At 57.0% G+C, this 27,531-nt stretch overlaps 1 protein-coding gene across 1 annotated transcript in view; it reads left to right on the top strand.

Moving 5' to 3' along the window:
- Nucleotides 1-27,531, top strand: part of GNB1L (G protein subunit beta 1 like) — a 50,497-nt gene extending 22,966 nt beyond the window's left edge. The window contains exons 3-8 of the mRNA XM_081113926.1: nucleotides 4,079-4,212; nucleotides 4,678-4,803; nucleotides 8,139-8,301; nucleotides 12,332-12,430; nucleotides 15,113-15,328; nucleotides 26,964-27,531. Coding sequence (XP_080970052.1) covers nucleotides 4,100-4,212; nucleotides 4,678-4,803; nucleotides 8,139-8,301; nucleotides 12,332-12,430; nucleotides 15,113-15,328; nucleotides 26,964-27,215 — 969 coding nt within the window. The 5' untranslated portion in view covers nucleotides 4,079-4,099 and the 3' untranslated portion in view covers nucleotides 27,216-27,531. The remainder of the gene's footprint in view (nucleotides 1-4,078; nucleotides 4,213-4,677; nucleotides 4,804-8,138; nucleotides 8,302-12,331; nucleotides 12,431-15,112; nucleotides 15,329-26,963) is intronic.

Here is a 27,531-nt window from a genome sequence, read left to right as displayed (position 1 = left end):
TCAAACTCTAGGTCACTGGTACAGCAAATGCCCTCAGGGCAGGAGCCAGCTGCAGGCTCCACAGACCTCATTAGATTTGACTTTAACTTAGTGTTTGGCCTCTGAAGGTTCCAGACTTTTTGGAAAACAACTTAGTGATGTATTGACGATTTTGTTTTTTAATGTTATCAGCATTTTAATTTGCTTTATTGCAGAGAGGGCCAGTCGGGACCTTCATACTGCTAGAAAGCGGTGCCTCCCTCGTCCGAGCTGGCTATGGAACGCTCAGGGTCTTAGGGCCTGCTAAAGGTTCTGTGCCCTTGTCTGCCACTCATGCAGGCGTGGGGTTCCTGTTTGAGCTACTTCCAGATCCCATTCTGCCTGCCCTTGCCCTCGCCCTCTCACGCACACACAGGCAGTGAGGCAGGACCCAGTGGGCTGGGGCAGTACCCAGCACCTCTGGGTGGTGGCTCCTCCACGTTGGCTCACTTCTGCTGTTCTTTCTTGATTTCCAGGCTTCTTCACGGAACAGTGGTTCTATTGCAATAAAGGAAAGGGCCCCATGACTGAGTGTAGGGCAGGTGCCCAAGGAAGTCCTGCAGTCTGTTGGTGGATCAGACCACGGGGCACACAGAGTTATGAACCTCCAGTAGCCCAAGAACGTCAGGTGGGACCTGTGGTCTCTGGGCACCAGCCCCTCCTCTAGCCCCTCTTCCTCTGCCTCTTGAGTTGCATGGGTTCTGCCTGCTGATGCAGCCCCCGGGGCTGGGGCAGCTTTTCAGCAGCACCCGGTTGGTGGGGTACATGCTCCTGCCTCCACCATGAGGGGCATCCGTGAACCCCTGTGGCTGCTGGGCCTGCCCAAGGCATGTGACCTCAGTGGGAGGGTGAGTGCTGGGTTCCGCTCAACCACCCACTGCTCCCCACGCCTGGGGACAGGCTCCCTTCCCCTCTCCTGGAGATAAGCCTGCCAGGCTGTTGCCACTGAGGGGACACAAGGGGACGCTGTCATTGTTCGTCTGTGGGCTGAGGGCCTGCAGGGCTTTGGGGGGCATTTGTAGCATCAGTTGGAAAGGCTGTCAGAGTTGTGCAAATTGTGTCAGATTGTCTTTTTAATTTTAAAAAGAATGTGTGTCTCGCTTTGACATCTTGAAGAGCAGGCAGAATCCGACGTTGTGCTCGGTGGATTAAGTTTCATGTTCCTTTGCCCTCCGGGAGGGAGAGACAACTGATAGAACAGGGAACGGAGGCAGCGGCGGTGGCCATATCGCACATCAACCTTGCGCAAGGGCTGCGGCCTCCGCTCCAGGCCGCTGGTGCCAGGGGAGATAGGATAATGCGATTATTCTCAATTAGATTAATAAAGAATAATTAGATGTCATAAATCAAGTAATCATAGGATATTGTCATGGGAAAAATATGTAGCTAGAATTAATTAGTTTTCAAATAAAGCATTTATTTTAATTGCTTGAAATGATGGAGCCCTTAATTGCCGATGCATCATTTTGGCCTGAGCATTTGGTTGTTGTAACAACGTGACGGGTTTGTTCCCTGAACTTCTGGGGAAACAATAGAGGAGAACTTGATTTCATCACCTCAGAGCGAGCCTTGTGCTGGTGAGGTTCTGGAAACTCCTTTCTGGCCCCAGGCAGGTGGCAAGTGTGGGCTGGGCTTCAGCTGGCACAGCATGTGTATGCGTGTGTGCATGCATGTAAGCACATGCCTGTGTGTGTCCCTAAGCATGTGCATGTATATGTGTAGGTGTGCGTGTGTGAGCACCTGTGCGTGTATATGTGAGCATGAACAAGGTGGGAGTGTACATGTCAGGACTGCACAATGGGAGCCTGCAAAGGTGGGAATCTGTGGCTTGGACTAAGTGGTGGGGTGCCTCCCCAACCTGAATTAGGGCTTTTCTGCTGGGTTGAGGTGCTTGAGCAGGTTCTGCATTCTTGGGTTTCTCCAAACCTGGGGCCCAGCAACCCTGTGCCGGTGGCTGACCAGCTGTTCTTACGGGGTAGGCACAGCCCGGACAAGCAGTGCTTTCTGAGGGCCCAACAGCTTTCCTCGGAACCTGTCCACCCAGTCAGCCAGCCCAGATCGCCCTGCAGAGTTGGCAGCCCTGGCCTGGCAGCTTCTCTAGGTGGCCTACCTGTCCCGTCCAGAGCAGAGGCCATGGGTTGTGAGCAGATGGGGCTGTGGGATTAGGTCCCTTTGCTCCCGGCTGGAGGCTGTTCTTGTGTTTGGGAAGAGTCGGTTGGCCTTTAGCCAAAGGTGGGGGGGGGGATTTAGAGGGAGAGAAACAGATACACACTTGGCCATTTGTAAAGCATGTTCCCAGGAAACCCCTCCTTCTCTTTGAAACCCCGTGATCTAGTGGTAGAGTGGCCAGTCAGGGTGACTATCTGCCTTGGGGCCAGGGGCTGGGGCCACCCCTTCCTGGGCCTGGCTCTGTAGTATCGCTCTGGTCTTTAAGGATCTAGGACCCAACCCTACTTGCACTTGCTTCATGGTAGCCAGACCTCAGGGGGCCTGGGCGCCGGCAGTGGCCCACCACCGGTCTCTGTGTCCTGGTGCTCCCTGCTCTCCTGCACAGTCCCTGTGGTCTCCAGGCTCTGGTTGCTGCTCACCCTCTGCTCTCGGGTGACCTGGAGTCCCCTGGGGTCCCATCTGCTTCAACAGTGGCATTTCCTAGGTGTTTTCCAGTCACACTGCTCCTGCTGTCTTCTGAAGCCAGACCAGAGGAGAGGGCCTGGGATGCTTTTAAGGAGGGGAGGTGCAGGGCTTGGTGGTTGAGGGCACGGCTGAAGTGGCCCATGCCTCTCCTGCCTCTGCTGCCTGTGCATGTGCCCAGCTTCAGCCTGCAGCCCCTCCTAGGCCTCTGTCCTAGGCCTGGAACCCCTCCAAGCCCTGGCATCAACCTCCTGGGCCAAGGCTTCTTCCCGGAGGGAGCCTTCCAGTCCGGTTCCTCAGGTGACCGTGGCTGCCATAGTGGTTGGGCACGTGGCCGCTTCCTGCCCTGTGTGCAGGCTGGAGGTGGGTGGGCTGGGAACTGTCCCAGAGCCTCGCATCCTCAGCCCAGCCGGGCCTGTGGACAGACAGATGTGCCCCCTGACGGTTGGAGCACGTCACTTCTGGTTCTATTCCCCCCCCACACACACCTATTGAGAGCAGCCACCCCTGCACTGTTGAGTTGCTTGCTGCCTGTGGGACTGAGCTGGCGTGAGAGGACACAGGCTCCCAGGGCCCCTGCAGGACTGAGTGACTGGAGGGCGCTCAGTGGGGACACTGGGCGGATTCTCCTTGGGGTGAGTGGGCCCCACAGGCCTTAAACTCAGGACCAGTGACATGAGGAAGGGCCTCTCATCTGTGATAGCAGCCTCCTGGGTAGGGGCAAGGCAATTCGCACACCGCCCGCCCGCACGCTGCTGTGCCGGCCCCTCTGCACCTTCTGGTGGGGCAGGCCTGGGCCTCAGGCTCCCAGGGCCGCTCACGAAGCTGATCCTCCCCCGGCAGTAGAGGGTGCTGCCTGCTTGAAGGATGGCGGCGGCAATGAGCAGCTGTGGGTGTTCAGGCCCGGGACCCAGCGGGCAGCACTTTCAGCGCAGACGCAGAGGAGGACGTGGTTCCTCCCCATCTTCTGGTCCTGCTCGCTGTTTGGCACCCAGGGCCCTCGCGCTCGCTGAATTCTCTGGGAGCGCCGGTTGGGGGGGCTCCCTGAGGGAGGAACTGGAGTGAGGCCTGGTCAGAAGCAGGACTCAGCCAGGGCTGGAGTCCGGGCGGCCCCTGCGCAGCCTGGGCGAGGAGGACCTGCCTGGCCCGAGGGGGACGGCGCTACGGTGGCCAGTGGCAGCCAGGCAGCCAGGAGGTGTAGCTGGTGTGGACTGGAGTTCCTGGAGACCAGCGGAGGGCCCTGTGCCGGGCAAGTGTGGCTGACGGAGGCTGTGGCCACTGCTATGCCCATGTTGGGACTAGGGTGGTTCCACTTGGGTGCAGAGGCCATAGCAGATGGAAGACAGATGGGCAGCATCCAGGGAGGCCTCCCACTGCCTTTCTGAGGGGGGACAGGTGGGCCACTCACTTGCCCCCCCTTGGTCCCCAGGTGGCTGCAGCCCCGCCCAGCATGGCGGCCCCACCAGACCCCCAGTTTGTCCTCCGGGGCACCCAGTCGGCGGTGCATGCGCTGCATTTCTGGGGAGGAGCCCAGGAGCAGGGGCACCAGCTTCTCCTCTCAGGGTGAGTAGCTGCTGCTGGGCCGCCCCCGGGGGCGAGCCCAGGGTGAAGTTTGCGGGGCCAGCAATGAGCCTGGCGCTTGCTTGGGGGTCCTGCTGAGCCGCTCAGGCTGCCTGTCACCCGGGCACTTTTAGAGCCACTCAACATACTGTCCCCTTGGGCCTCACCCCCTTGGGGGAGGCAGGGACACACACCCATTCTGTTACAGGTGCCATCCAGTTTGCACTGTCAACGGCAGCCCTCCCTCCCTCTGCTGAGAGGCAGGCTCTGCCTAAGGGGCCCTCGAGGCCCCCTTGGAAGAAGAGCATGTGCCCCTTTTACCCTTAGTTCCTGTTCAGAGCGGTCACCTAAACTGAAGGCTCAGGCAGCTGGAACCCTGGCCCACCAGACGGGCCCTGGGGAGCGTGCTGGGCATGGCCACCTCCTCCGCCACCTCCTCCCGACCCTGCCCTGCACTCATCTGAACAGGTCCCTGAGTGGGCTGGTGCACATCTGGAGCCTGCAGACACGGAGGGCGATCGCCACCCTGGACGGGCACGGGGGTCAGTGTGTGATCTGGCTGCAGACACTGCCCCAGGGACAGCAGCTCCTCAGGTATGTATGTCTCAGTGGCTGTCCCGAAGGAGCCAGGTGTGCAGCCTCCCCTAGCCACTCAGGCTGCCCCACCCCCAACAGCAGAATAGGGTGTGACCCCTGCTCTCCGCCCATCCTGAGGCAGTGCATCTGGGGTGTGCTGGGTGCTGTCCCGGCTGGTGCTCACTAAGAAGGGCCTCATGACCGTATAGGACGGCTCTGTCCATAGCCCCAGCCGCCAGTGGCTGAGCAGAGCCTGCCGGGCCTGCTGCAGCTCCCCAGTGGTGGGAGCTGGGGTCCCGAGGCTGAACTCGAGGCCCCTCATTGGAGGAGCTTCGCTTCCCTCCTGTAGGCCCTGGGTGGCCGTCTCCCTGGCCATGCAGCCACCTTCCCTCAAGGTGACGAAGACGGGTCGCCAGGGCAGCCCTCAGAGCCTGAGCCTAAGCTCACCAGGCTGGTCAGAGAGACGCTCCACAACCCGTTGTGGCTACCTCCAGGGTCACTGGGAGCACCACACATGTGCCCATGTCTGGGCACTTCAGGGCTGGCTAGTGAGAGCTCAGCAGGAAGTGGCAGGAGTGAGGGCAGCCTGGCGCTCCCAATGGAGGAGAGTGGGTTTGCTGAGGCTGTGGCAGGCCCAGCTGGGAGTGTCACGGGGGCCATGAGGGGCTGGAGGATGGGCAGCGGGGTGGGGAGTGGTTCTGTTCTGGCACTGCCACTGTGGCCATGTGGAGGTGACAGGCTGGGGACTGCAGGTGAGGGCTGGGCCAGGAGGCAACAGGAAGGGGCAGGTGGGTGAGACAGCAAGTTGGAAGGGGCTTCCCTGCTTCCCATGGGGAGCGGGAGGGGCAGGGCACAGACCAGGAGATGTGCAGGGAGCCGGGTACCTACTTGGCTGCCAGAGCTGGCCACTGTCTTGGGCTGCACTGACGTCTGCCCCTGCTCAGGCGTTGCTGCCCCAGCCCAGGAATTTACCAAATCAAAGTGCCAGCCTCCTGGACGCTCTGCCCTTACGCTCCAGGACTGGTCTGTTCTCCTGCTCTGGGCTTCAGCCTGGACATCTCTCTGTGCACTGTGGAGCCAGTCCCCAGAGGATGAGGCCTGCTGGCCTCCACTGGTCTGCAAAGCACTGTTATGCCAGACTCCTGTGGCTCCCACCACCCTGAAGATGACCCAGAGGTGTCCTGGAGGCTGTGGCCCTGGACGTGTGTGCTTGTAGAGCCCTCACAGGGCCTTGTCTTCCTGGCCAGGCTGGCCCAGATGCCACCGCCCCCACTTGGTACACAGGGCCCTCAGTCTCCGCCTTTCCCTGACAATAGAGTAGGTGTCATGTCTGAATGCCCCACTAAGTCACTTGTACCAGGAGCTGCCATTTACAAATGTTCCTGCAGAATTTCCAGCCGAGGTGTAGGCCCTCTGGGCCTCCTGCTCTCTAGGGCCCAGGCACCTCTAGGGCTGTCTTCTGGGAACCCCTGGCCGTGAGTGCTCGGGCACCTGACGCCTTGCTCTGAGGCTTCAGGTCACGGAGATCTGGGCCAACGCGGTGCGGGGTGGACAGCTGCTGGTGTACCCTGTAAGGATGGCACCTCTTCTTCTGGTTGTGATGGCCCTGCGGCAGCCCCGCTCCAGGCAGGGGCCTGCGGGGGAGGAGGTCTACAGCGCAGACCGTGCAGGTGCTCGGAATGCGCAGGTGCGTTTATGTTGCACTACAGGCTGTGCACCCAGCTGTGTTTGGAAGTCAAGTCTCTCCAAAGTGGCTCTTGAGGGAGGAAAGTGAGCTTTCATGTCGAGGAGAGTCTAGAGGACAGAAAGTGAGGAACCAGAGGCCCTGGCCCTCGCCAGGCTGTGCAAGGGGCTCCGGGGAGCCCAGGGGCAGTTCCACAGACACCCCCAGCCCCATCTACAGGCTTGAGGACACACCTGTGCGGGTATGTTGCCTGCCTCTTTCATTGTGAGCTGTAGCGTACTCACAGATGAGTGCAGAGAGCGAGTTTGCAGACTGTTGTGCTATCACAGAGTGGACACCTGTGTAAGCGCCCCAGCAGGATGTGGAGCTCTGCAGCCCTGCTTCCTGCTTGTCCCCGGGAGGCAGCCCTCATGCCTCACTTGCGTTTACCACCGGGACGTGCATCTCCAAAAGGCGAAGATTCATTTTGTCTGTAGTGTTGTTTTTTTAATATATTTTATTGATTTTTTTTTTTTTTTTTACAGAGAGGAAGGGAGAGGGATAGAGAGTTAGAAACATCGATGAGAGAGAAACATCGATCAGCCGCCTCCTGCATGCCCCCTCCTGGGGATGTGCCCGCAACCAAGATATATGCCCTTGACCGGAATCGAACCCGGGATCCTTCAGTCCGCGGGCCGGCGCTCTATCCACTGAGCCAAACCGATTAGGGCCATTTTGTTTGTTTTTGTTGTTGTTCTTAACTTTAAAAAGTGGAGTCACCCAGAGCAGCTTCCTGTGCATCTGACCTTTTTCACTGAGCTCTGTCTTTGTGGGATCCCCCAAGGCGCGCGTGGCTGCAGTGCACTGGGCGGCTTCTCTGGTGGTGCTGCCTGGATGTGTGCTCCCAGGTGACTTCTGTCCTACTGTGGATGGAGGTCTGAGTTGTCCACTGGGGCCTGCCGCAGATAAAGTGGACGAAGGCTCTCGGCCAGGCCTCCTGGGGATCCCGCACCTACAGATGGAACGTTCGAGCACATTGGGCTGCTTGGGAGCACAGGCTGCACTCGTCCCAGTGCAGTGAGTGCCCCACCCCCACTGCCACCTGGGCCAAGGAGCTCGGGGTGTGGCTGTCCCTGTGTGAGGATTATCTGGGGTGATGGGCGTCAGGCCAGGACAGAATGTGTGCAGCGTTAGCAATTAGGTGGCGGGTGAAGGAGGTGTGGGAGGTCTTCCTGCTGTTCTCACAACTGATCTGTGAGTTCGAAACAAATTCAGAATAAAAAGCTACTTAAAAACAAGCCGGTCCTTGCTTACGGCGTGGCTGCCATCTTGACCGTGAGTCAGATGCCCTCCTTGTGTGAGCATGTCTGTCTTGCATTAGGCTCTGGCTCGTCCTTGTGTTAAGGACACTGCCACGTCTGTCTCCCTCCGTGTCAGCCCGTCCTTAAGAGTGCCGCGTGATTCTTAGTCCTCCAGATGCCCAGGCGTTTGAACATCAGTCTGGACACAGACTCCTGTGAGCGCCAGGGCTCCCCAGCCGATGATCTGGCGGTAGCCGAGGTCCCCTCTGGCAAGGCCCCTGCCTTCCTTCGGCCTCAGGTTGGCCTCAGCACGCTGGCATTTGTCCAGGTGGGACATGCAGACCGCTCACCTGGGAGGCTCACGGCCTGTCTCTCCTTGGCTTTGGCAGTCAGGGCCGAGACCTGAAGCTGTGCCTGTGGGACCTGGCGGAGGGCAGAAACGCCGTCGTGGACTCCGTGGGCCTGGAGAGCGTGGGCTTCTGCAGGGGCTCCATCCTGGCCCGGGGTCAGCAGCGCTGGATGCTGGCTGTGCCCGGGGGAGGCAGCGACGAGGTGAGCACCAGCCTGCCCAGCCCCTTGTCCACGAGTCACTGGAGACTCAGTTTCCCTACATGGGCATGGGCATGGGCATGGGCATCCTTAGCATTGGGTTGCAGGAACATTGCTCTCCACAGGACCCGGGGAGCTGTGGCAAGTCTGGGTCTGTCTGCTGAGTGCAGCTCCAGGGGCCTCAGGATGGGCCTTCGTCTGGTCACCTGTGAGGTGTTCCTGGTGGTGAAAGTCAGGAAGGAGGCCCACAGGGGTGACTGGTGTCTCTGGAAGGACCAGGCACCCAGCACGCTGCAGATGGACAAGTGGCAACGCCTGAGGCCATCAGGAGTTCTGGGGAGACACCCAGACAGGTCCTCAGTGGACTTAGGAGCAGGCATGTGTGCAGGGAAGTCCCCAGCAGACCAGCAGGAGGTGGTGGAAGGCAGACCAAGGCCCTGGTGAAGTTGCAGTGGGCCTGGCAGCCAGGGCAGCAGGGGAGGGGCAGCCTCTGGGGAGCAGAACCGGGCCCTGGCGTGAGAAGCCTCGGGTAGGGTTGGGTCTGGGGGTAAGGGCTGGCACTGGGTGGTGATTGCAGTGTGGAGGGACACAGATGATTAGGGGAGCGTCAGAGGCTGGGGCTGGAGGGTGGGGTGGGTGTGACAGAGCCTCAGAGGTCACTGTCAGATGGTGCTCATGCCAGAGCGGCCAGCAGTGGTTGGTGGTGGCAAGGACTGCTCGGGCTGCACAGTGGTGTCGACAGCCCGGGGACAGAAGAGGGAGAATCCCCCACGGGAAGCAGCGCCTGGGAGAGGAGAGGGTGTGGCTGTGAGGGAGCTGAAGGGAAATGGGGAAGAAACCACGAGTGGTGATTGGATGGGGGAGAGGTGGGGTCCCGCCTGGGATGGAGGGGGTGGGGGGGAGGGAGTGGGAGCCTCTGCCTGCCGCCCACTCCCATGTTCTCCCAGGGAGTCTGCTCGGCTGGCAGCGCTGGGCCAGGACCTGCGGCCGGTGCACACGGGAGGCTTGGCCCCCGCCCAAGAAGAGCCGTTTGTCTTCAAGCAGGTTCAGTTCATAAATAATGAGATAGGAACAGGCATTTATTTGTTCATGATGGCATTTAAATCACCAATTAGAGCTACATACACTTTTCTTGCCAATTTGCCAAAAACCTGTTAAAAGTTTTATTAATGTGAAAAGAGAGAGGTGTGTTTCCTTCGGGAGGGCAGGAGCCAGGCAGCCAGCCTTCCCCCTGCACACAGAGACGGCCCAGGGCCGAGCCAGCTCCCACCGGGGCCAGGGTGCTGTGTGCTGGCTTCCACCTCGGCCACCCCAGGACTTCTGGCTGCTCTCGTCCCTCTTCCTGCCCTCACCCTCCGCCCCCCACCCTACTCTCCTGGGCCTGGTCCTTAAGACCACTCGTGCCTTCTGCTTGAGGCTGTTTGAACCCACCTCCTGGCTCCCAGCTCTGGCAGCATCTGTGTTTTTCAGGAGGAGCCCGTCCAGGGACCTGGCACATCCTGGGAAAATAGTTATTTTCCATGTTCCCACCTGGAATCTGCCTGGACGAGGCCCTGGAAAAGCATCGCTGGCCTGTGCCCAGACAATGCCGGGGGAGGCCGTGCTCCTGCCCCACTTGGCCGTCTGGGTGGCCACACTTGCTCAAACCAACATTTTTCCTTCTGGAAATAAAAGGCGCGGTTGAGTGCCAGATGGAAAGCACTCCAGTGTCTGCAGGAGGCTCTGGGCACAGGCCACGGGGCTGCCCTGGTCCTTGGGCCACAGCTCCTTGCTCTCCCTTCCCCGCGCTCCCTCCCACGGCGCTCAGCTCAGGCCTCGGGGCTGCCATGTTTCCCCCTGAGCCTCTCCCCTCCTGACCAGAGCAGACTTGCTGGGTGACTCCCGAGCCCAAAGACCAGGATGGGCCATCCCTCACTGAGCATGGACCTGTGTGCCCGGCTATCCAAGGTGTGGACCTGTGCAGACCATGTCCAGCGACATCTGCTCCCTCCGACATCCCTCTCCCTGTGGCTGCTCCTCCCCCTCCAGCCACTCAGCATCTTGAAACCAGCCTGTCCTCCTGATATGGTGACAAGAGGAACAAATCTCATTTTAATAAATCTGAATAATTCAGGAAATAGAACAGTGCACGGAGTAGGAAATCACGCGCCCTGCCCCCAGCAGCGTGGTCAGTGTCTCTCCAGGCCACGCCTCACCGCGCAGTGTGGGCCGGCTCACCGGGACGCTGAAGCAGCCAAGGGGGCCCTGCCATTCGGCCACGGCCTGCGGCTTTGCACTGTGCGGTGTTGGTGTGCGCAAGGCGTGGCGACGGAGCAGAGCATCTCTCGCCGCCCTGGGTGAGCCATCCTGGCCGGGTGCTCTGTTGCCGGGGATGAGCCTGTCCCTGAGTTGGTATCACTGCAAGAGCCCTCTCTCCTTTCTCCACGGTTTTCTTTTTACTTTGGGCTCACACACTGGGTCTTGGTTGTCACACATCATCTTTCTTATATTTCTTTTCATTTTGCTAGAGCTCCTCCTCGGGCATCTTGGCTGCACCAGGGTCCTCTTTCTGGCCACCCTTTATTTCATGACCGTAACACAGTTCATGTCATTTCTGTTCTTTTCTGTCTCCTTCGTGGGCAGTGAGGGCCAATCCACCTGGTGTAGAGCCTGTGTGTCTGCGTGTGTGAGTGTGTGTGTGTGTATGTGTGTGTGCACGCGCACGCGTGTTCACACCCGGCAGGGGCCCCAGGACTCACCCTTCCTACCAGTGCTGGGGCGAGGACGCTTTGCAGGCTTCCGTTGAGAGCCCTGCCCAGAGCACACCCACAGCCCCAGCTTGTGGACGTGCCGCCCAAGCATAGAGGCAGGCGTGGGGCGCATTGCAGGGCCTCAAAGCTGAGAGGACCAGGCCACGACCCCCTCGGGCATGGCACCAGCACACATGTGGCAGAACTGGAACTCAGACTCGGGACTTAACTCTGGGGCCTGGGCCCTTCTCCTGTGCGTGTTAGCGAGAGCTCAGCCATGCTTGCACAACTCGAGTTCACCCTGGTTCTCCCCGCTAGCGGTTCTGTGTTCTGGGCATCAGACAGTAGGCCAGCTGTCCCCTCAGCGTCCTCAACTCCTCGGAACTCACACTCCTGTCTGCAAACCAGAGCATGCCTCCATGTGGGCGAGGCGTGATGTGCGCTCCACATGGCTGCCCATTGTTGCTGGGGTGTTGGTGGAGCTGCTCTCACCAGTGCATGGGGAGCTAAAGGGCTGGCTGAACCCCCCAAACATGGAGCAGTGGACCTGCAGGAGTGGCGCCCTAATCCCTGCTTGGCAGATGAGGGAGCTGAGGCATGAGGGGTGCAGATGTCTGGGAGCCCAGTTATGGTCTACGGGGCTCCAGCTCCTGAGCCTGCTCCTTTGGCTTTGGCTGTCCCCTGCCGACAATGCGGGACAGAGCCTGGCCCAACTCAGTGGACAAGCCCGAGCCTGAGCTGTCTAGGTGACACAAAATACAGCAGCCACGACACCCAGGGTCGAGGCACGGGCACTGAGCCAGGCTCTACACAGAGCTTCCCCTGGTGCACGTCGAGGCTCTTTCCTAGGCTGGGCGGCAGGTCCCCAAGTGGTCCCTGCGCAAGTCTGTACCATTTGATATGCTGAGAGTGCAGAGTCATTCCCGTAAAACCCACAGCAGGAAAGGGAAGCAGGCAGAGGCCAGGAGAGTGGCCGCCCCGAGCGGTGCTTGGTGAGCCAGGCCTCCTGCTCGGCAAGGAGGTAAAACTGGGGAGAGGCCAGAGGCTGCTCTGGGTAGAATGCTACTCGAGGGACGTGCCCACGGTCGCTCAGGAATGATGCCACGCACGTTGTTTCACCAGACTCGTACGTAGCACTCAAGCCCACGGGCCTGTGCGGCCTAATTAGGCCAGGCTCCCAGGTTCCTACTGGGAGCAGACAGAAACTCGCAGCAGTCTTAGCTAATCGCCTTAAAAGTCTCTTGTTTGTATAGAACAGACTCGACTTGGCGCCGGCCCAAATCAACTTGTTTTCTTACTGTCAGATTCAGATTCTGGAGATGCCATCCAAGACGTCAGTGTGCACCCTGAAGCCAGAGGCAGATGCCAAGCCAGGCATGCCCATGTGCCTGGAGCTGTGGCAGGTAAGGCCCAGTGCACGCCAGCCACGCCCTGTCAGCCACGCCCGCCGGGCCGTGAATCATGCCCCATTCAGGATTCGGTTTGTCGTCAAACCAACAGGGCAATTAGCCCCTCGGGAAAACCTGTGCACGCTGCTTCCACCACAGCCTCCGTCCCTGACAGCCCCTGCCGCCCTCCTGCTGCTTCGAGGGATGCCCCTGCAATCTGCCACAGGGCTCTGCTCTCCTCTGCAGGCTGGGCTGCGGGTAGGGGCCCCCCTGCCAGTGTAGTGAGCGGGGACAGCTGGGTCAGCTGAGCTGGCCCCCTCCCAGGGTGGGTCTCCTTTTCTCTCCCCACCCTCTCCTCCCCTCCCTTCCCCGGGGCCTGCCCACCTTCACCAGAGGCCCTGGCTTTCCTTGAGGCCCAGTCCCCCAAAGGTCAGAGGTCAACACTGGCTCCCAGTAGGCATACCCATGCCTTGGGTCACCCGTGTTTGGCCCAGCAAAGCAAATGGTTGGTGTGTTCACTTAGGAGGAATCCCGGGTAGCATCTTGGTCATTGCAGAGACTGTGGGAAGCAGGTCACTGAGCAGTGTCCATCTCAGGGGTGCTGCTCAGGCCATTTTCTCAGCTGTTTTCAGTTCACCAGCACCTCCTGAGGGCCACCCGTGCGCCTCAGTGCCTGTTTGGACTCTTCCTGAGGGTTAGACCGATGGGCTCAGGCAGCTTGGAGATGATTGCGTGGCCAATAGGATTCATGGGACAAGCATCCCTGGAGACCTTGCCCCAAGCCGTTTGCCCCTCTCAGGACCAGAAAGATTCCCTGGCCTTTCTAGCAGTTGGTTTCCTCCTGTAGTTTCTTAACCAATGACTTTCCAGTTGGAATTCCGGATCCCGGCTGAGGAGGTGAGGCTCCAAGGCTCTCTCGTCTGGGTGACAAAGCTCCTGGCGCCAGCAGGTTCGTGGCAGACGCTTGGTGGGAAATACCCCGAGGCCATGATGCTGCGGGCGTGGTGTGGCACTCACAGGCCCCGGGCAGGGCGTCAGGGGCTACATCCGCTCACACTCCACTCCCTGGAAATGCTGTCATTGCGTAATCATGTAAAAATTCCAGCAGAAAAATGTGTAGAAATGGGATGTACAAACTTGTTAAGGTAATTAATATAGTTGACAGAAGGACAAATCACGTTTTTGTTAGTTGATATGGATCCAACACAAAAGAAAACTCTATGTTCATCCTAAACGTCCCTTTTTCTCTCCAAGCCTGAAGGCCCAGGCTCCGGTTTATTGTCTGAGTGTGGCAGCATGGCCTGAAGTGGCATTTTTCTCTGAAGTTTTCAGATGTAGTCTCGATTTGTTCCTCAAGGAGGCTGACCTGCGTTGCTATGGTGATTATCACGTAAAATGTCAGAATCAGAATCAAGCCTCATGCAGAGTTATTCACACCAGCCTTCAGAGCAATGGCCCCCCCCCCCCCCGAGCTGGGGGCTCCCCACAGGACCTCAAGGTGCCGTGGACAGGGCCTGCCTGCTGGGGTCCCTCCGGGCCAGGGGTCACGGAGCAGATCCTCACAGTAACTTCAGGTCCTCAGCCCGGGGAGGCCAGCTTGGCACTGTGGGCATGTCCTCCCAGCAGCCTGTCACTGGGGGGCCCAGAGGAGCCCTGCATGCTGGGAAAGAAGCTGGCGAGGCCTGCAGGGCAGGTGGGGAGTAGAGGCTGGAGCTAAGCATTTGGCCCCCTTGGCAACTGCTGGGTGAACCCCTGCAGGCCAGTCTGCCTGCTCTGGCTGCCTTGTCAGTGGTCTGTAGCCCCTCAACTAGTTGAGGTGCTCAGAACCCAGAGGCACAGGTGACCCATCAGGGCTGAAGGCCAGGCCGGGTCAGAGCTGGAGGGGATGTGCCAGTGATTTCTCACACTCAAGTGGGGCCAAGCCCAGGCCATTCGGGGGGGGGGGGGGGCCCTGAGACAAGTGAAGAGACAAGGCATCGGCCAGAGTGTCCTCTGTCCCAGAAGCCACCTGGGCACCTGTCCTGGAGGTGTTTCCTGTTGGTAGTGTCTGGGGACTGGGCACCAAGCCTGGTGTGCCACTCGCGGTGCCAGGGTGACTTGGAGTTCTGCAGTGCTCTCTGGAGCCGATGCAGAGGCGAGATAAACGAGGCGTCTGCCCGGGGCGCGGGCCCTCTGACCTGTGCCCTCATTTATCACAATAGCTCAGCGCCGCCGCGGCTCACCCAGCCTCGGGACTGGGGGGGCTTCCGCAGCGACGTTGACAAAGCACAGAAAGTTCATTTTTCATTGACAAAGAGCTCACAATTTTCTTTGGTTGGTGGTTGTAGACAGGTGACTGGCTCCGCCAAGGGGTTGTTGGGAGTCTCAGGCCTGCGGAAAGGACCCTGTGATCCTAGCAGGACCTGACTGGCGAACAGCGGCACGACAGTGTTAGGTGGGGGCGTGCCAAGCTCTGTGCCCTCCAGTCCCGGTCCCTGGGGTGCCCCAACACCAGCCCGCGCAGGTCCTGTACCGGTGGTATCAGCCATCAGGGTGTGTGGAACCTCCACACTGTCACTGCGTGTGAAGACCACGGGAAACAGCTCCTGGCTGGGCCACCCCCAGGCCAGCGGGAGAGACAGCCCATTTCTAGAGTCCCTTGTCCCCAAAGACGCACCAGGACCCCTCAGGAGCTGACTGCTGTTCTGTTCCCCGCAGACTGACTCCAGCCCCCGCCCGTGCCTCCTGGCTGGCTATGAGGATGGATCGGTGGCCCTGTGGGATGTCTCCGAGCGGAAGGTGTGCAGCCGAATCGCCTGCCACACAGAGCCCGTCATGGGCCTTGACTTTGACTCCCAGAAGGCCAGGGGCGTCTCGGGCTCCGCGGAGAAGGCGCTGGCTGTCTGGAGCCTGGATGAGCAGCAGGCCCTGCAGGTCAGTGCGCCAGACCCGAGGTGTCATTTATCCTGCTCTGCACTAACAGTCTGATAGGCTGAAACAATATTTAGGCATGAAGAGGAGTTGTTGCAGATCGCTGGCTAATTAATCACTCCGAGGCGGGGTGCAGGCGGGCCTGTCTGTGGGGCCAGCGCAGGAAGAAGGGGGCGTGGGCGTTTGTGAACCGTTCACATGGTTTGGGTTTCTCTCAGACCTTGGGTTAATAGCAGTCACGTCTTGTCCATCTAGAGAAAAGGCATGTAGAGTCCAGGAGTAAGTACGCCAGCCCATTTGCAAAAACTCAGAGGAATTTGGTCAGTAAGGAACTGATTAATCAAAAAACAAAAATAGCCCAATGTGGAGAAATCCACGGAGTCACGCCCGGGTGGCGGTCTGCAAGCCGGCCCCAGGGAGGCCGTTCCTCACGGGCAGCGGGGAGGGGATGTGAGGCCTCAGGGTGGAGTGGGGCGTTGCTGAATGCCTCCCCCTAACATCCCAGTGACCCTCACAACGTCCCAGTGGACTTTTCCATCCAGCCGGCCTCGTGGAGCACCTGGGGGCCCCGTCTGGGCTGTGCCTGGTGCTCCGCATGGGTTGGCCTAGCCTACTTCTCAGCCCTGTTTGGGATGGGAGGGATGGAGTTTGGGGGTGGGAGTCCTCCTACCCAGGCCTCACTCTGGTGCAGGTCCCGGGAGCTACAGGCCATGGGGGAGGAGATGCTGCTGGGTGTGTCCTATACCTCCTGGCCCCCAGAGGGTCACCTAGGTGCACACTGGCTTTTGGGGGTGGGCGAGGAGCCCCCACTAGCCAGGGAGTCCGAACCCAGGTCTCGGGGGAGCAGGACTCCAGGTGGTGCCAGTAGCAGCAGCAGCCCAGCTCCTGACCTCACTGGCTTTCATCACTGGTTGCTGCAGGGCAGGTCCTGGGCTGTCTCGGCAAGGCTGTGGTCCAGCTTCCCACCAGAGATGGGAGGGCAGAGTAGAGGTGTCTCTCGGAGCCCCTCTCCAGGTGGGGAGCCTTGCCCAGCAGCAGCCTACCAAGCCTGCCTTATAGTTGCCCAGACTGGACCCCACAGCAAGGGGAAGAGGCACCCTTGGGCCCCTCAGACTCATGGGTGGGGTGGGGGAGGGATGGGCCCCAGGTAAAAATCAGAACACACTGTGGTACCCAGCAGGCATCACCACGCTCTAGCTGTAACCTGGAGGTGTGACATTGTCACCAGGTCACCCCAAGAGGACAAGGCGAGGACAGCCAGGACAGGAGGGGGTGTCCAAGAGAGCAGTGATGCAGAAGTCTGAGGATAGACACTGAGGTCAGGTAGAGACTGGGAGGTGCCCTCCCATGCTACAGCTGAAGGGGCCACTGGCATCCCAGAAAGAATAGTCCTGCTGGAGAACCAAGGTTAGAACCAGAGCAGGTGGTGGGTGGCGGCAGAGGTAGGACCATGCCAACTGCCCAGGTGTGAGGCTGCCCCGCGACTCTGCAGGTGGGGTCTGAGGGTCTGTCTCGAGCCCTGTGAGTCATGAGGAGCAGCGGTCGGAGCCCAGCAAGACAGGAGAAGGAGGGGCCACATGTCCTGTTTGGGGACAGGGCACATGTTCACACTTCCTTGGCATCACCCTTCCCAATGTCCAACCATGCCTCCATCCTTCTGTCATCCCAGGGAGCCACAAGGCCCTGAAGGAAGGGGGTCAGTCAGGCCTGCCAGTGGGGCCAGGCCAGGCAGTGGGGGCTGAGCTTCGAGGGCCTTCATCCTGGAGAAGGGCCCCTGTGGACCTGCCGGGGTGGGAGTGAAGGTCATAACAATGGCAGCCGTCTTCGGAAGGAAGCGGAACCACTCCGGTGCTCCATCTCCACGCGCTGGGTCCTCAGCAGTTGAGTCAGCCTTGCTGAGGACTGAGCCCTCCCCACCTCCATGGGCAGCAGGGTTCTCCCTCACACCCTCCCCTCCGGCTCCTCAAGCCTGTAGAGACCCACTCACTGTGGAGTCCAGTGTTCCGCCCCACTGCGCCTTGAACTTCACCAGCCTGACTTCTCCCAGAGCTGACCACTCAGGCAGCTTCCCTGAGGACCCTGCCCAGGCTGCAGCGCTCCCGGGTCCCGGGTCCCGGGTCCCGGGTCCCGGGTCCCGGGAATGGGCCCTCCTGGCTCAGATCTGCCTGGTCTCTCCTGGCTCCCTCGAGAAACAGCTGCTGGAACTTAAGACTTAAATTTATGGGGCATGTTGCAGTCCAGAGATGAACTTTTACTGTACTGATGAATTGAAAAGTTAAAGCAGAGGGCATTATTAATGAATTGGAAAGTTCTAGCAGACGGTGAGCAGGCTCTGCAGGATGGCTGTCGTTGGCCTGATGGTGGTGCCTGGGCCGGGGCCTCGCCCAGCCGGAGAGGGCTCCTCCCGCTGAGCACGCCACCTCACCCAAGGACAGCTGGGCATCACCTTCAAAGTTGGTTCGGCCCAGAGGCCCTGGAGACTTTGGGGCTGGGCAGCGCAGGCCTCTGAGGAGGAAGCATCTGGGGACCCCTAGGCCCTCGTCATCCACAGGCGTCCTTGCCCCAGGGCCCTTGGTGCGCTGTGCCCGGCCCTGCCACGTGGGCACAGATGCGCCTCACCTTTCGGCCTGCTGCTGAAGTCTCTAATGAGCCCAAATCAATCTCTCCCAGGCGGGCGCTGGGCGCGGAGACGCAGATGAGGTTTCCCGCAGCAGAGCGTGGGTAATGGGAACCAGATGGCGGCCGCGCCGCGTGCACATTCCTGGCACCTGAGGTCATGCGCTGCGAGAGCCACTGGTGGCCAGGGATCCTCCCCGGAGGGGCCTGGTCCAGGACAGGTTTGGCCAGGGCTGGGGTAGTGGCCAGGAGTCCTCAGTCACCTGCATCAGGATGCTGCAGCCTTGAGGACGCGCTGTGACGCCAGGCTGCTCACCTGCCTTCCCAAGGTGGCTTTCCAGGGCGCCACCAGGAGCTCGGGCCTCTGTCGTCAGACACAGGTGGTGCACAGACCTGCTCCTTCTTCCCACACTTGGGGCAGGGCCCACGGCCTTGAAGCAGGGGCTGATTTACGGCCAGCAATATTTTTAGGCCTTTAAATAATAATGAGGCCCCCCCACCCCAGCCAGCCAGGACTGGGAAGCAGACTAACCACGCTCCCCCTCACTGTGCCTGAGGCTGGCCAGGTGTCCCTGCTGCGTGGCCACTGCCCTCCCTCTCCCTGGCCCTGCAGGGGCTTCCCTCCAAAGGGTTGGCAGCAGGGCATGTGGGGCAGGTTCGGGGCGCCCACAGGACCCTGACGGAGCATGTTCCTCCTGACTTTATAACTGGAGAAAAGAGCTGTGGCACCCCCCGGCCGGTTGTACGCGTCTCAGGAGCACGGTGGGAGGGGGCTCTGGCCATGTTCACCGTGAGCACCCGACAGGACTCCTCTTCCTGAGAACACACGCAGCCCGGGGACAGCCTCTCCCCGTGTAGGTCCCCACGAAACTTCATTTCCTCTTCTCACGCCACGGAGAGCTGTGAGCCGCCAGCCTTGGCCTCGCTGCTGCTGCTGCTGCTGCACTTCCAGGAGGAGCTGCGAGGGTGGCAGGTGGGGAGTCTCATAGCTGACCCCTGGGCAGCACTGGGTACCTCAGCCCCTGCCAGGTGGCGATGCTGCCGTGGGGGTGTGAGAACGCTGGTGGCTCCGGGGCAAAGTCCACAGGAGAGAAGGGTGGGGGACAGTGGCGGTCAGCCCCTCGAGCCTGTTCCAGCTGCCAGCTCTCTGTCCAGGCGACTCAGAAGGGGCTCGGGCAGATACGCCTCCACACGCGGGCGCACACGTGCAATTGTCTTCTCACCCGCGCAGTGGCACCCACCTCCATGGCCCTGCTCCAGCGCGTGCCCATCTTGGCAGCCTGTGTGTGGAGCCGGGAGTGCAGGACATGCTGAGTGGAAGCAGGAACCACCGAAGGCGTCCTGGCCGAGCCGCTGGTGGGACGGGAGAGCCGCATTGGCTGCGTGGTTTGCAACTTTTCATTATCGGGTTAGGTCCTCTTCCACTCCTGGTGGGGAGGGGATCTGATCATGAAGCCTTGTTGGGCCATCAGACTCATGGCTTTTCTTCTCAAATCTGATGATTTAGTGAATTCTGTTGTTCGATTTCTGGTAACATTGCAACAATTGCACAGTGCTAAATAACCCGCTACTTAGCATGTCCTCTGAGGGGCTCGGTTGGAGCTGTGCCCCCTCTTCTGTCTCCTCACACTGCTTATTGTATCCGGGTGTCAGGAGCCCAGAACCGGGGGGCAGGCATCCCCTCCTCTACTGATCTCTGGACACGTCGACAGGGGGCCTGTTTCGGAGTGGCTGTGGGTCAGTCCTTGCCTGTTCCGGGGGCAGGCGTGTTCTCTGTAGGGAAGGTCTGATTTTCTTCTTGGACTAACTTAGGTGTCTTGATTTTTGGGGTTCGTTTTCTTTTCCTATAGGCATAACAATCCTCAAGGTATTTTTGTATTGACTTTTTCTTAGCGTTGGTAAGGACCGTGTACATTTCTGCTGTATTTGCAGGAATGTCCCTTTATTATTCCTGATCAGCCTTGTCTTTGTTGATCTTTCTTTTTCTGTTCCAGCATTTCTGCTCCGCTCTTCCCCTGCCTCCCTCCCGTGCTCTCTGGGCTCGCGCTGTGGCTGACTTGAGCTGGGTGCATGACGCATTCGTTCCCGGCCTTTTCTCAAAGCAGCTGAAGTCTGCGTCCCACATTGTACGATGTCGCCGTCTTCATCACCACTCACTCTGGACGGACCTGATTTTTATTTGTTCTCTGACTGCTGAGCTGATTAGAGTGTTTTTATGTTTCCAAATGTTTGATTTTTTCCCCCCACTTATTTTTTATTTTTCATTTTCTAGTTTAATTCCATTGTGGTCGGAGAAGAAGGTCTGAATGATATCAGCTCTTTGAAATGTGGAGGCCAGTCGAGTCTCACGAGTGCTCCACATGTGCTGGGAAGGGAAGTGCTTCTCCCTGCGAGATGCACGGCTATACCTGTGCGCACTGGGTCAGCGCGGCATCCCCTGTGCCTGTGACCCGCGGACCTGGAAGGGTCAGGTGGAGCCTCCAGCTGCTGCACATCTTGCTAACCTTTCCTGCGTCCTCTTTCTGCATTTCGAAGCTGGCGTACGGACATACAAGTTCAGAATGCTAACCTTCATGGGAAATTGAACCTTTTCTTTTTTAAAATGTTTTTATTAATTTCAGAGAGAGGGAAGGGGGAGAGAGAGATAGAAGCATCAGTGATGAGAGAGAATCATGGACCGGCTGCCTCCTGCACGCCCCACACTGGGGATCGAGCCCTCAACCCGTGCATGTGCCCCGACCGGGAATCGAACCGTCACCTCCTGGTTCATGGGTTGACCCTCAATCACTGAGCCCGCCGGCCGGGCTCAGCCTTCTCTTTAGTCACCCTGTTATCTCTGGAAAGGATTTTTACCTAAAGGCCAATTTTGCCAACTGTTAACATGGCTCAGGCCAAGTTTCTTCTCATTATACATCCTTTTACAGCTTTTTCCTTTTTAATCCTTTCGCCTTCCCCCTTCCTCCAGATGTCCTGTCTCACACAGATCGCATCTCCTCGCACCATGTTGAGCCATGAGTGTTGCCCACATTGTTGCATCTCAAGCCCTCCTTTCTAGAAATGGAGGGGCCTGTCCTCAGGAGTCCTTCAGTGGGGACCTCTGCGTGCGAGCCGCACGTTGGCGGTGCCCACGGTTGTAGGTGCTCCGCCGGGTTCGCATTGCCTCTCCTCCGGGCCGTGGAGGACTCGGCTTCCAGGCCGGTCACCAGCCTTTGCGGGTCTGTCCCACGCATTTTGATTTATTGTGTCTTCATTTTTATATTCAGTTGAAAATTCTTTCTATTTTCCCTTGTGATTTCTGCTTTGATCCAGTGGTTCCTTAGAAGTATATTATTTAATTTCCAAATATTTGTTGAATTTGTGGCTATCTTTAATCTCGGTTAATTCTGCTGTCAGTGAAGGTGCCCTGTGCAATGTCAGGATGCAGATATTTATTGAGGCTTGTGTTTTGGCCCAGCACATGGTGTATCTTGGTGAAAGCGCATGTGTTCTGCAGTTGTTGGGCGGAGTGTTCTGTCAGCCCGACGTAGGTCGGGGTGCTCGGTAGGCTGTTCAGGTCTTCAGGGTCCTTACCCATCTTTTTGTCTAGTTTTCTACCAGGTCCCGAGTGAGGTCTCGCCGTGTCTGGGTGAGGTTGTGCACGCGCCTGTCTCTCCCTTCAGTTCTGTCAGGTTTGCTTCATGAATTTAAAGCTCTGTCGTTAGGACTGTAAGCATTTCAGATGGTTACGGCGCTGCTGGATGGTCAGTTTATGAAATGTCCTCCGTGTCTCTTGTAACATCCTTTGTCCTGAAGTCGGCTTTGTTTGATTCTAGAACTGTGGCATGAGCTTTCTTCTGTTTCCTCTTTGCACGAGATATCTCTTACATTAAAAAACAATCTTTATTGCTGAAAGTATTACGTAGTTCCCTCTTTCCCCCCATTGACCTCTTCTGGCCCGCCTCCACCCCCAACCCGAGGCCTTCACCAGCACCCTCTTACTTTTAATCTGTCTTGTTCTCTTTGTATTTAAAAGCATCTTTTGTAGTCTTGCTTTTGGGCCCTTTGTGACAATCTCCGTCTTTTAATTGGAGCATTTAGTCTGTTTGCACTTATTATAATTAGTGATGTGTCTGGCCGTCAGTCTACCATCTTGGTATGTTTTCCACTTGCCATCTCTCTTTTTGACCCACTTTTATTCCTTTCCCCCTTCTTGTGTATTAATCAAATATTTGTTTTTCAGTATTCCATTTCATTTCCTCTCCTGGCTTCTTCACTGTGCGGCTCTTGTCTGCTTGGTGTTGTCACCCTGCCTGTCATGTGTCATAGCCCTGCACGAGCAGGATTGCAGTGCCCACCCTCCCGTGCTTTCTGCTGTGCTGTTGTATATTTTACTTTCACACTCACTGTAAACCCCACCTTACAATGTTACTGGTTTTGTGTTAAAACATCGGTTGTGCCCTAGCCGGTTTGGCTCAGTGGATAGAACGTCGGCCTGCGGGCTGAGGGGTCCAGGCTTCAACTCTAGTCAAGGGCACATGCCCAGGTTGAGGACTTGATCCCCAGCAGGGGGTGTGCAGGAGGCGGCCAATCCATGATTCTCTCTCATCATTTATGTTTCTATCTCTCTCCTCCCCCTTCCTCTCTGAAAACAATAAAATAATATATATTTTTTAAAAATCAGTTGTTATTTCTTAAAAATCACAGGAAATAAAAATATATTATTACAAAAATTTCATTTTTTAACATTGTAGGTTTCAGATGTCATAATCTCTTGAATGCTGGCGCCTCACCCAGCCCTGGTGCTAATGAACTGCACCCGGAAGCCCAGAGAGCCCCTTGGCTCCTGGGTGAACCCCATTTAGGGCCATCCAAATGTGGTTGTCTGCAACTGATTTTAATAGAAAAATAAATCAGATCCTTGTCCCCTGGGGACAAATGTGATGGGTGTGTTAATTTCATTAACGAGAATGCAGCCAACCAGAAAAATGAATAAAATCAGCTTTATGCAGCTTAAACACTGACATTTGAAACAAATCATTATTGCATTAGCTGTCACACTGGTAACTCTAGAATCTAAGGAAAAAATATATTATGGATGTTTTTATAAACCTTTGCAAATGCACTGATAAAATAATTTATGATCATTTGAAAACATGGTTGGGTCCTGGTGAATATTTGCTCTCTAAATAAGCTACCCTATTACCCTGGCACATTTTACACCCCTGTGCCATTCCCAGCCCTAACCCCCATCTTTCACAACGGAGACAGCGGAGGCTCTCTGTATTTATTTATTCATTTTTAATTTCTTAAATACATTTTGATTGATTTCAGGAAGGAAGGGAGAGGGAGAGAGAGAAACATCAATGATGAGAAAGAATCATCAATTGGCTGCCTCCTGCACGCCCCGCCCCCTCTTGGGGATCGAGCCCACAACCCGGGCATGTGCCCTTGACCAGAATCGAACCCGGGACCCCTCAGTCAGCAGGACGACGCTCCATCCACTGAGCCAAACCAGCTAGGGCTGGAGGCTCTCTTTAAACAAACCTGATGAGCAAGGGGGCACTTCATTCTGGCCTGACCCTGCCCTTGCGGTGGAAGACTTGGTGCAGTGACAGACTCGTCTGAAATGTGCGTCCGGTCAGAGGCTGGTGCTGCCGAGCCCTGAGCGTCAGGTAGCATCAGTTTTCCAACTTTATTTTCTCCTTTAATACTGTGTTGGCTATTCTGGGTTGGTGTTTTTTTTATATATAACTTTCATTTCTCTGGTAATAGTTCCTATCTGTTCACTCACCAAGGCAGTTTTTTTTTTCTTGGTAATTATTTAGTGCATTTCCTTTCATGTTTTCTTTAAAAGCATATTTAAATAGTTGCTTTAAAATCTCTGTCTGATATGTTCAACATCTGTGCCATTCTGGGTCAGTTCCTATTAACTGCTTTTCCCCCCTTGACTATGCCTCGTAATACATTTCTGCTTCTTGGCGTGTCTAATAATTTTTTGTTTGTTTGCTGGACGTTGTAAATAATATGGGATAGAGACTCTGAATTCTATTCTTTTGCTTTGAAGAGTGTTCACTTTTGTTCTCGCAGGCAGTGCAGTCACTGGCTGTTCACCTTGAACTTGTGTGGGTTTGGTTTTGTGCTCTGTTAGGGCAGGTCTGTGGGAAGCCCAGGGTCATTCCCAGGTTCCTCTAATGTGGTGGGACCAACTTCCCAACTCGTAGGGCCTGGTTTCCCGCTTCGTCACAGTAAGTCTGGAGTGGGCCCTGCCCAAAGGTGTAATCCTCATTCTTGAAGCCAGGCCATGTGGCATCTCAGTGAGTATTAGATTGTCAGGCTGTCTTTGCACTCGGGTCCCGGTTGGGCCCGAGATCGCTGTTGGTCTCTTGTATCTGTAATGTTTAACCCTGTAGCAGCCACTGTCTGGTGAACCTGGTGTGGTGCCCTGAGCATGCAGCCTCCCACAGAAGTCATGGGACTACACACAGCCTTCAGTCCCTCCACCAGCCCCCTCTATGCCGCTGCCATGCCCCAGATTTCAGCTGCTCTCGCTGCCCCACACTCTGACCCCTGCCTTTCCACCTCACATAGCTGCTGGGCTCCACCTGGACCCGTGGCTGGGACGTTCCCTAGACAGAGATCTGCTGGGGCATTTGGGACATTTATCTCATCAGCTGCCCTTGCCTCCTGTTGTCTGGTACCTGTTCATAGTTGTGTAGTATATTCTGTCCAGTTTGATGGTTGTTTACAGCAAGAGGACTGGCCTGGTACCAGTTACTCCGTCACAGCCACTTTCCGATTATTCCTGCTTCACGAACGATAAGATGTTTATTTGTTGATGGATATTCATAGCTCTTTATTATGACTTGTAGCCTTTATCATTGTTAAGTATGGTATATAGTCTGACACAATGCTTTAGGCTCTGAATTCAGCCTTTCTTCGTAGGATTGGACCTCTCTTTCTCTTGTCTGCAGTCTCCTAGTATATCTTTGCCAGTCATTCTGTTGGCATCTCTCTCATACGTAGCACAGATTTGGATTAACTTTGGATTCCAATCATAAATCTGTTGTTTAATCCTTGGTGGAGAAATACAAGGGAAAATGCTAGGAAACAAAGGTACCTAAAGTCTGGGGTGGTGGGGCAGAGGAAATAACGTTTTGTCATTATTGACAGAATGTCGATAATCTTTCAAATAGGAGGTTGACTATTGTATCTTTTCCCCAAATGACAGAAGATGGGCAAATCCGTAACTTAGCATCCCATCCCTCTTGCTACCCTCCCATATTTCTGTTACTTACATAACCGGTTCTATAGCCATAATCCCCATATTGTTTTAGACCTAATCCTACAGGTAAGTCGATGCCGTGTTCTCTGCCAGGCCATTTGCTGCAGTTCTCCAGTTCTCTTAGGAGACTGGGGTTAATCTCCTAGTCCTTCAGGAAGAGCTTATGGGAGCCTATAACTTTAAGTTCTTACATGTTCAAAAATGCTTGTCTATTGTTTTTATACTTGAGCGGCAGTTTGGCTGGATATAAAATTCTTGGGGCCCTGCCTCCTCCACAGCCTCTGCAGGCATCACTCTGCCGTCTGCTGGCACAGATGTGGCCTGGAGCATTCTGAGGACAGCCTAAACCTTACCCTCATAAACCGACTTGCTCCGTTTGCCTGACTACCAAAGGGGCTTTTTCGCTATTATGTCCAAACAGCAGGCTCCGTCTGCTGTTTCCGATTCCCCTTCGTGTCTCTGCGTTTTCCTTCCCCCTCGACCTGTGCTCTGCCAGTGCGTTCCTCCTCTCTTGTGCTGCTTTGGGTTTTTGTTTTATAGAGGTAACTGCTTCATGAAGTTTTATTTGTGAATTTAAGGCTGAAATGCTTGCTGACATTTTCCATTGGCTTCCAAGGAATGTGGCCATTTCTTTCCTTCCTTTCCCTTGAGTTATCTTTGAAGAAATGAGTGGTTCTCATCTAGGGCACTGTGGCCCCATTGGGAGGTGAATCAGGAGAACAGGGGGTGCTGGTGAGGGGTGGCCAGGTGAGTTCTGGGCAGCGTGATCCCGTGATACACAGAGCCAGGCCAAACACAGGAGCAGTGGAAGGAGATGGCCAGTTGGGGGTGTCACAATGATGGCCAAGTGCCTCTGTCATTTAGTGTTGGGGGGACAGAGGTACCAGGTGCCCTGCAGAGCACAGCACAGTCCTGTGTAACCGAGAGCCACGTGACCACAGGCAGCTCTGGTTGCAGGAGACACTGGCACTGAGGGGTCATCGCCTGGCACTGAGGAGTGTGGGGGTGTCAGCGCCAGAGATGCCAGCCCTGATGGTTGCTCCACACCAATGATGTGCCTGTGCAGCTCCTTGTTTTGTGCCAGCATCGCTTCCTCCTGGGACCCAGGCTGGGGACGAAGGCTTTCCCGCAGCCTTAGCCGTGCCCTGCTGCGGCCTGTGGTCAGTGTTGTCCTCCGCTCGTCTCGCCCACGTGATGCTCGTTCCCACTCTTGGCCTTCAACCCCCCTCGCCTTTTGAGGTTTCACTTCATCTGTTTTGCTGAAGGTGGGCTTTGCGTTGGCTGTACTCCGGGTGCTTTGGGCGGGTGTGAGGTTTCTCCGGAGGGAGGCATGCCGGCTTCGTGTTGCCGTCGAGCTGGAAATGTTGCCGCTCACCTGGACGCTGGGTGCAGTGTGAGGGGCCCCACGATCCCGCCCACTGAGGTTTTTCCTGAGGGCCTGATGGGGGGGGATCAGAGCCCCCAATTCCCAGCAGACCTCGTGCAGGAGCTTGTGCAGGGGGCAGCTCTGTGGGGCCTCGGGACTCTCTGAGGGAAGGTCCGAAGTCCTCCATCATAACCCCAGGGTTTGGCTAAGGGCAAGGGTCGGGCCGCTTCCCTCGGCCAGCCTGCTCCCAGGAGGAAGGGGTGAGTTTGCGTAGCAGCCCACATTTCCGTCCTGTTCCGGCTGCTGGACGGGGTGGGCGGGATGTTGGAGATGGGAGCCTCTGTGACGGGTCTCAGAAGCCCCCTAATGACTCTCTGCCTCTCTCGATCCTGTAGGTGCGCGGGACTCATGAACTCACCAATCCTGGGATCTCTGACGTCAAGATCCGGCCTGACCGAAAGCTCCTGGCCACTGCGGGCTGGGACCATCGGGTTCGCGTGTTTCACTGGCGGACGATGAAGCCACTGGCCGTGCTGGCCTTCCACAGCGCTGTGGTCCACTGCGTGGCCTTCGCCGCAGACGGCCTGCTGGCCGCGGGGTCCAGGGATCATCGCATCAGCATCTGGTCGCTCTACCCACGCTCGTGACTTGCCCACTCCCTGTTCTGGACACACGGAGGACAGAGAGGTGGTGCCCACACTTAGGCCTGACCAGGCATGTGGAAGCCATGCTCAGGATCCCTGTGGACAGCAAGTCACCGCTTCTCCTCCTCCAGTCTCGAGAAGAGCTTGGTCCGTGGAGTCCTCGCTTTTTGCACGCGGCTTATTTCCTCCTGTGAAATAGGGCATCTGTGCAGCCGTGACTCTGCAGTTTACAGGGTAACTGGGCAGACACCTGGGCACGCGTCACCTGGGTAAGAGGCCATGGGGGTGCTTTACAGTAAACTTAAAGTTGCAAACCTGC

This window comes from Myotis nattereri (genome assembly GCF_964212035.1).
Source record: "Myotis nattereri genome assembly, chromosome: 19".
Classification (NCBI taxonomy): Eukaryota; Metazoa; Chordata; class Mammalia; order Chiroptera; family Vespertilionidae; genus Myotis; species Myotis nattereri.
This window is presented reverse-complemented; position numbering and strand designations above follow the sequence as displayed.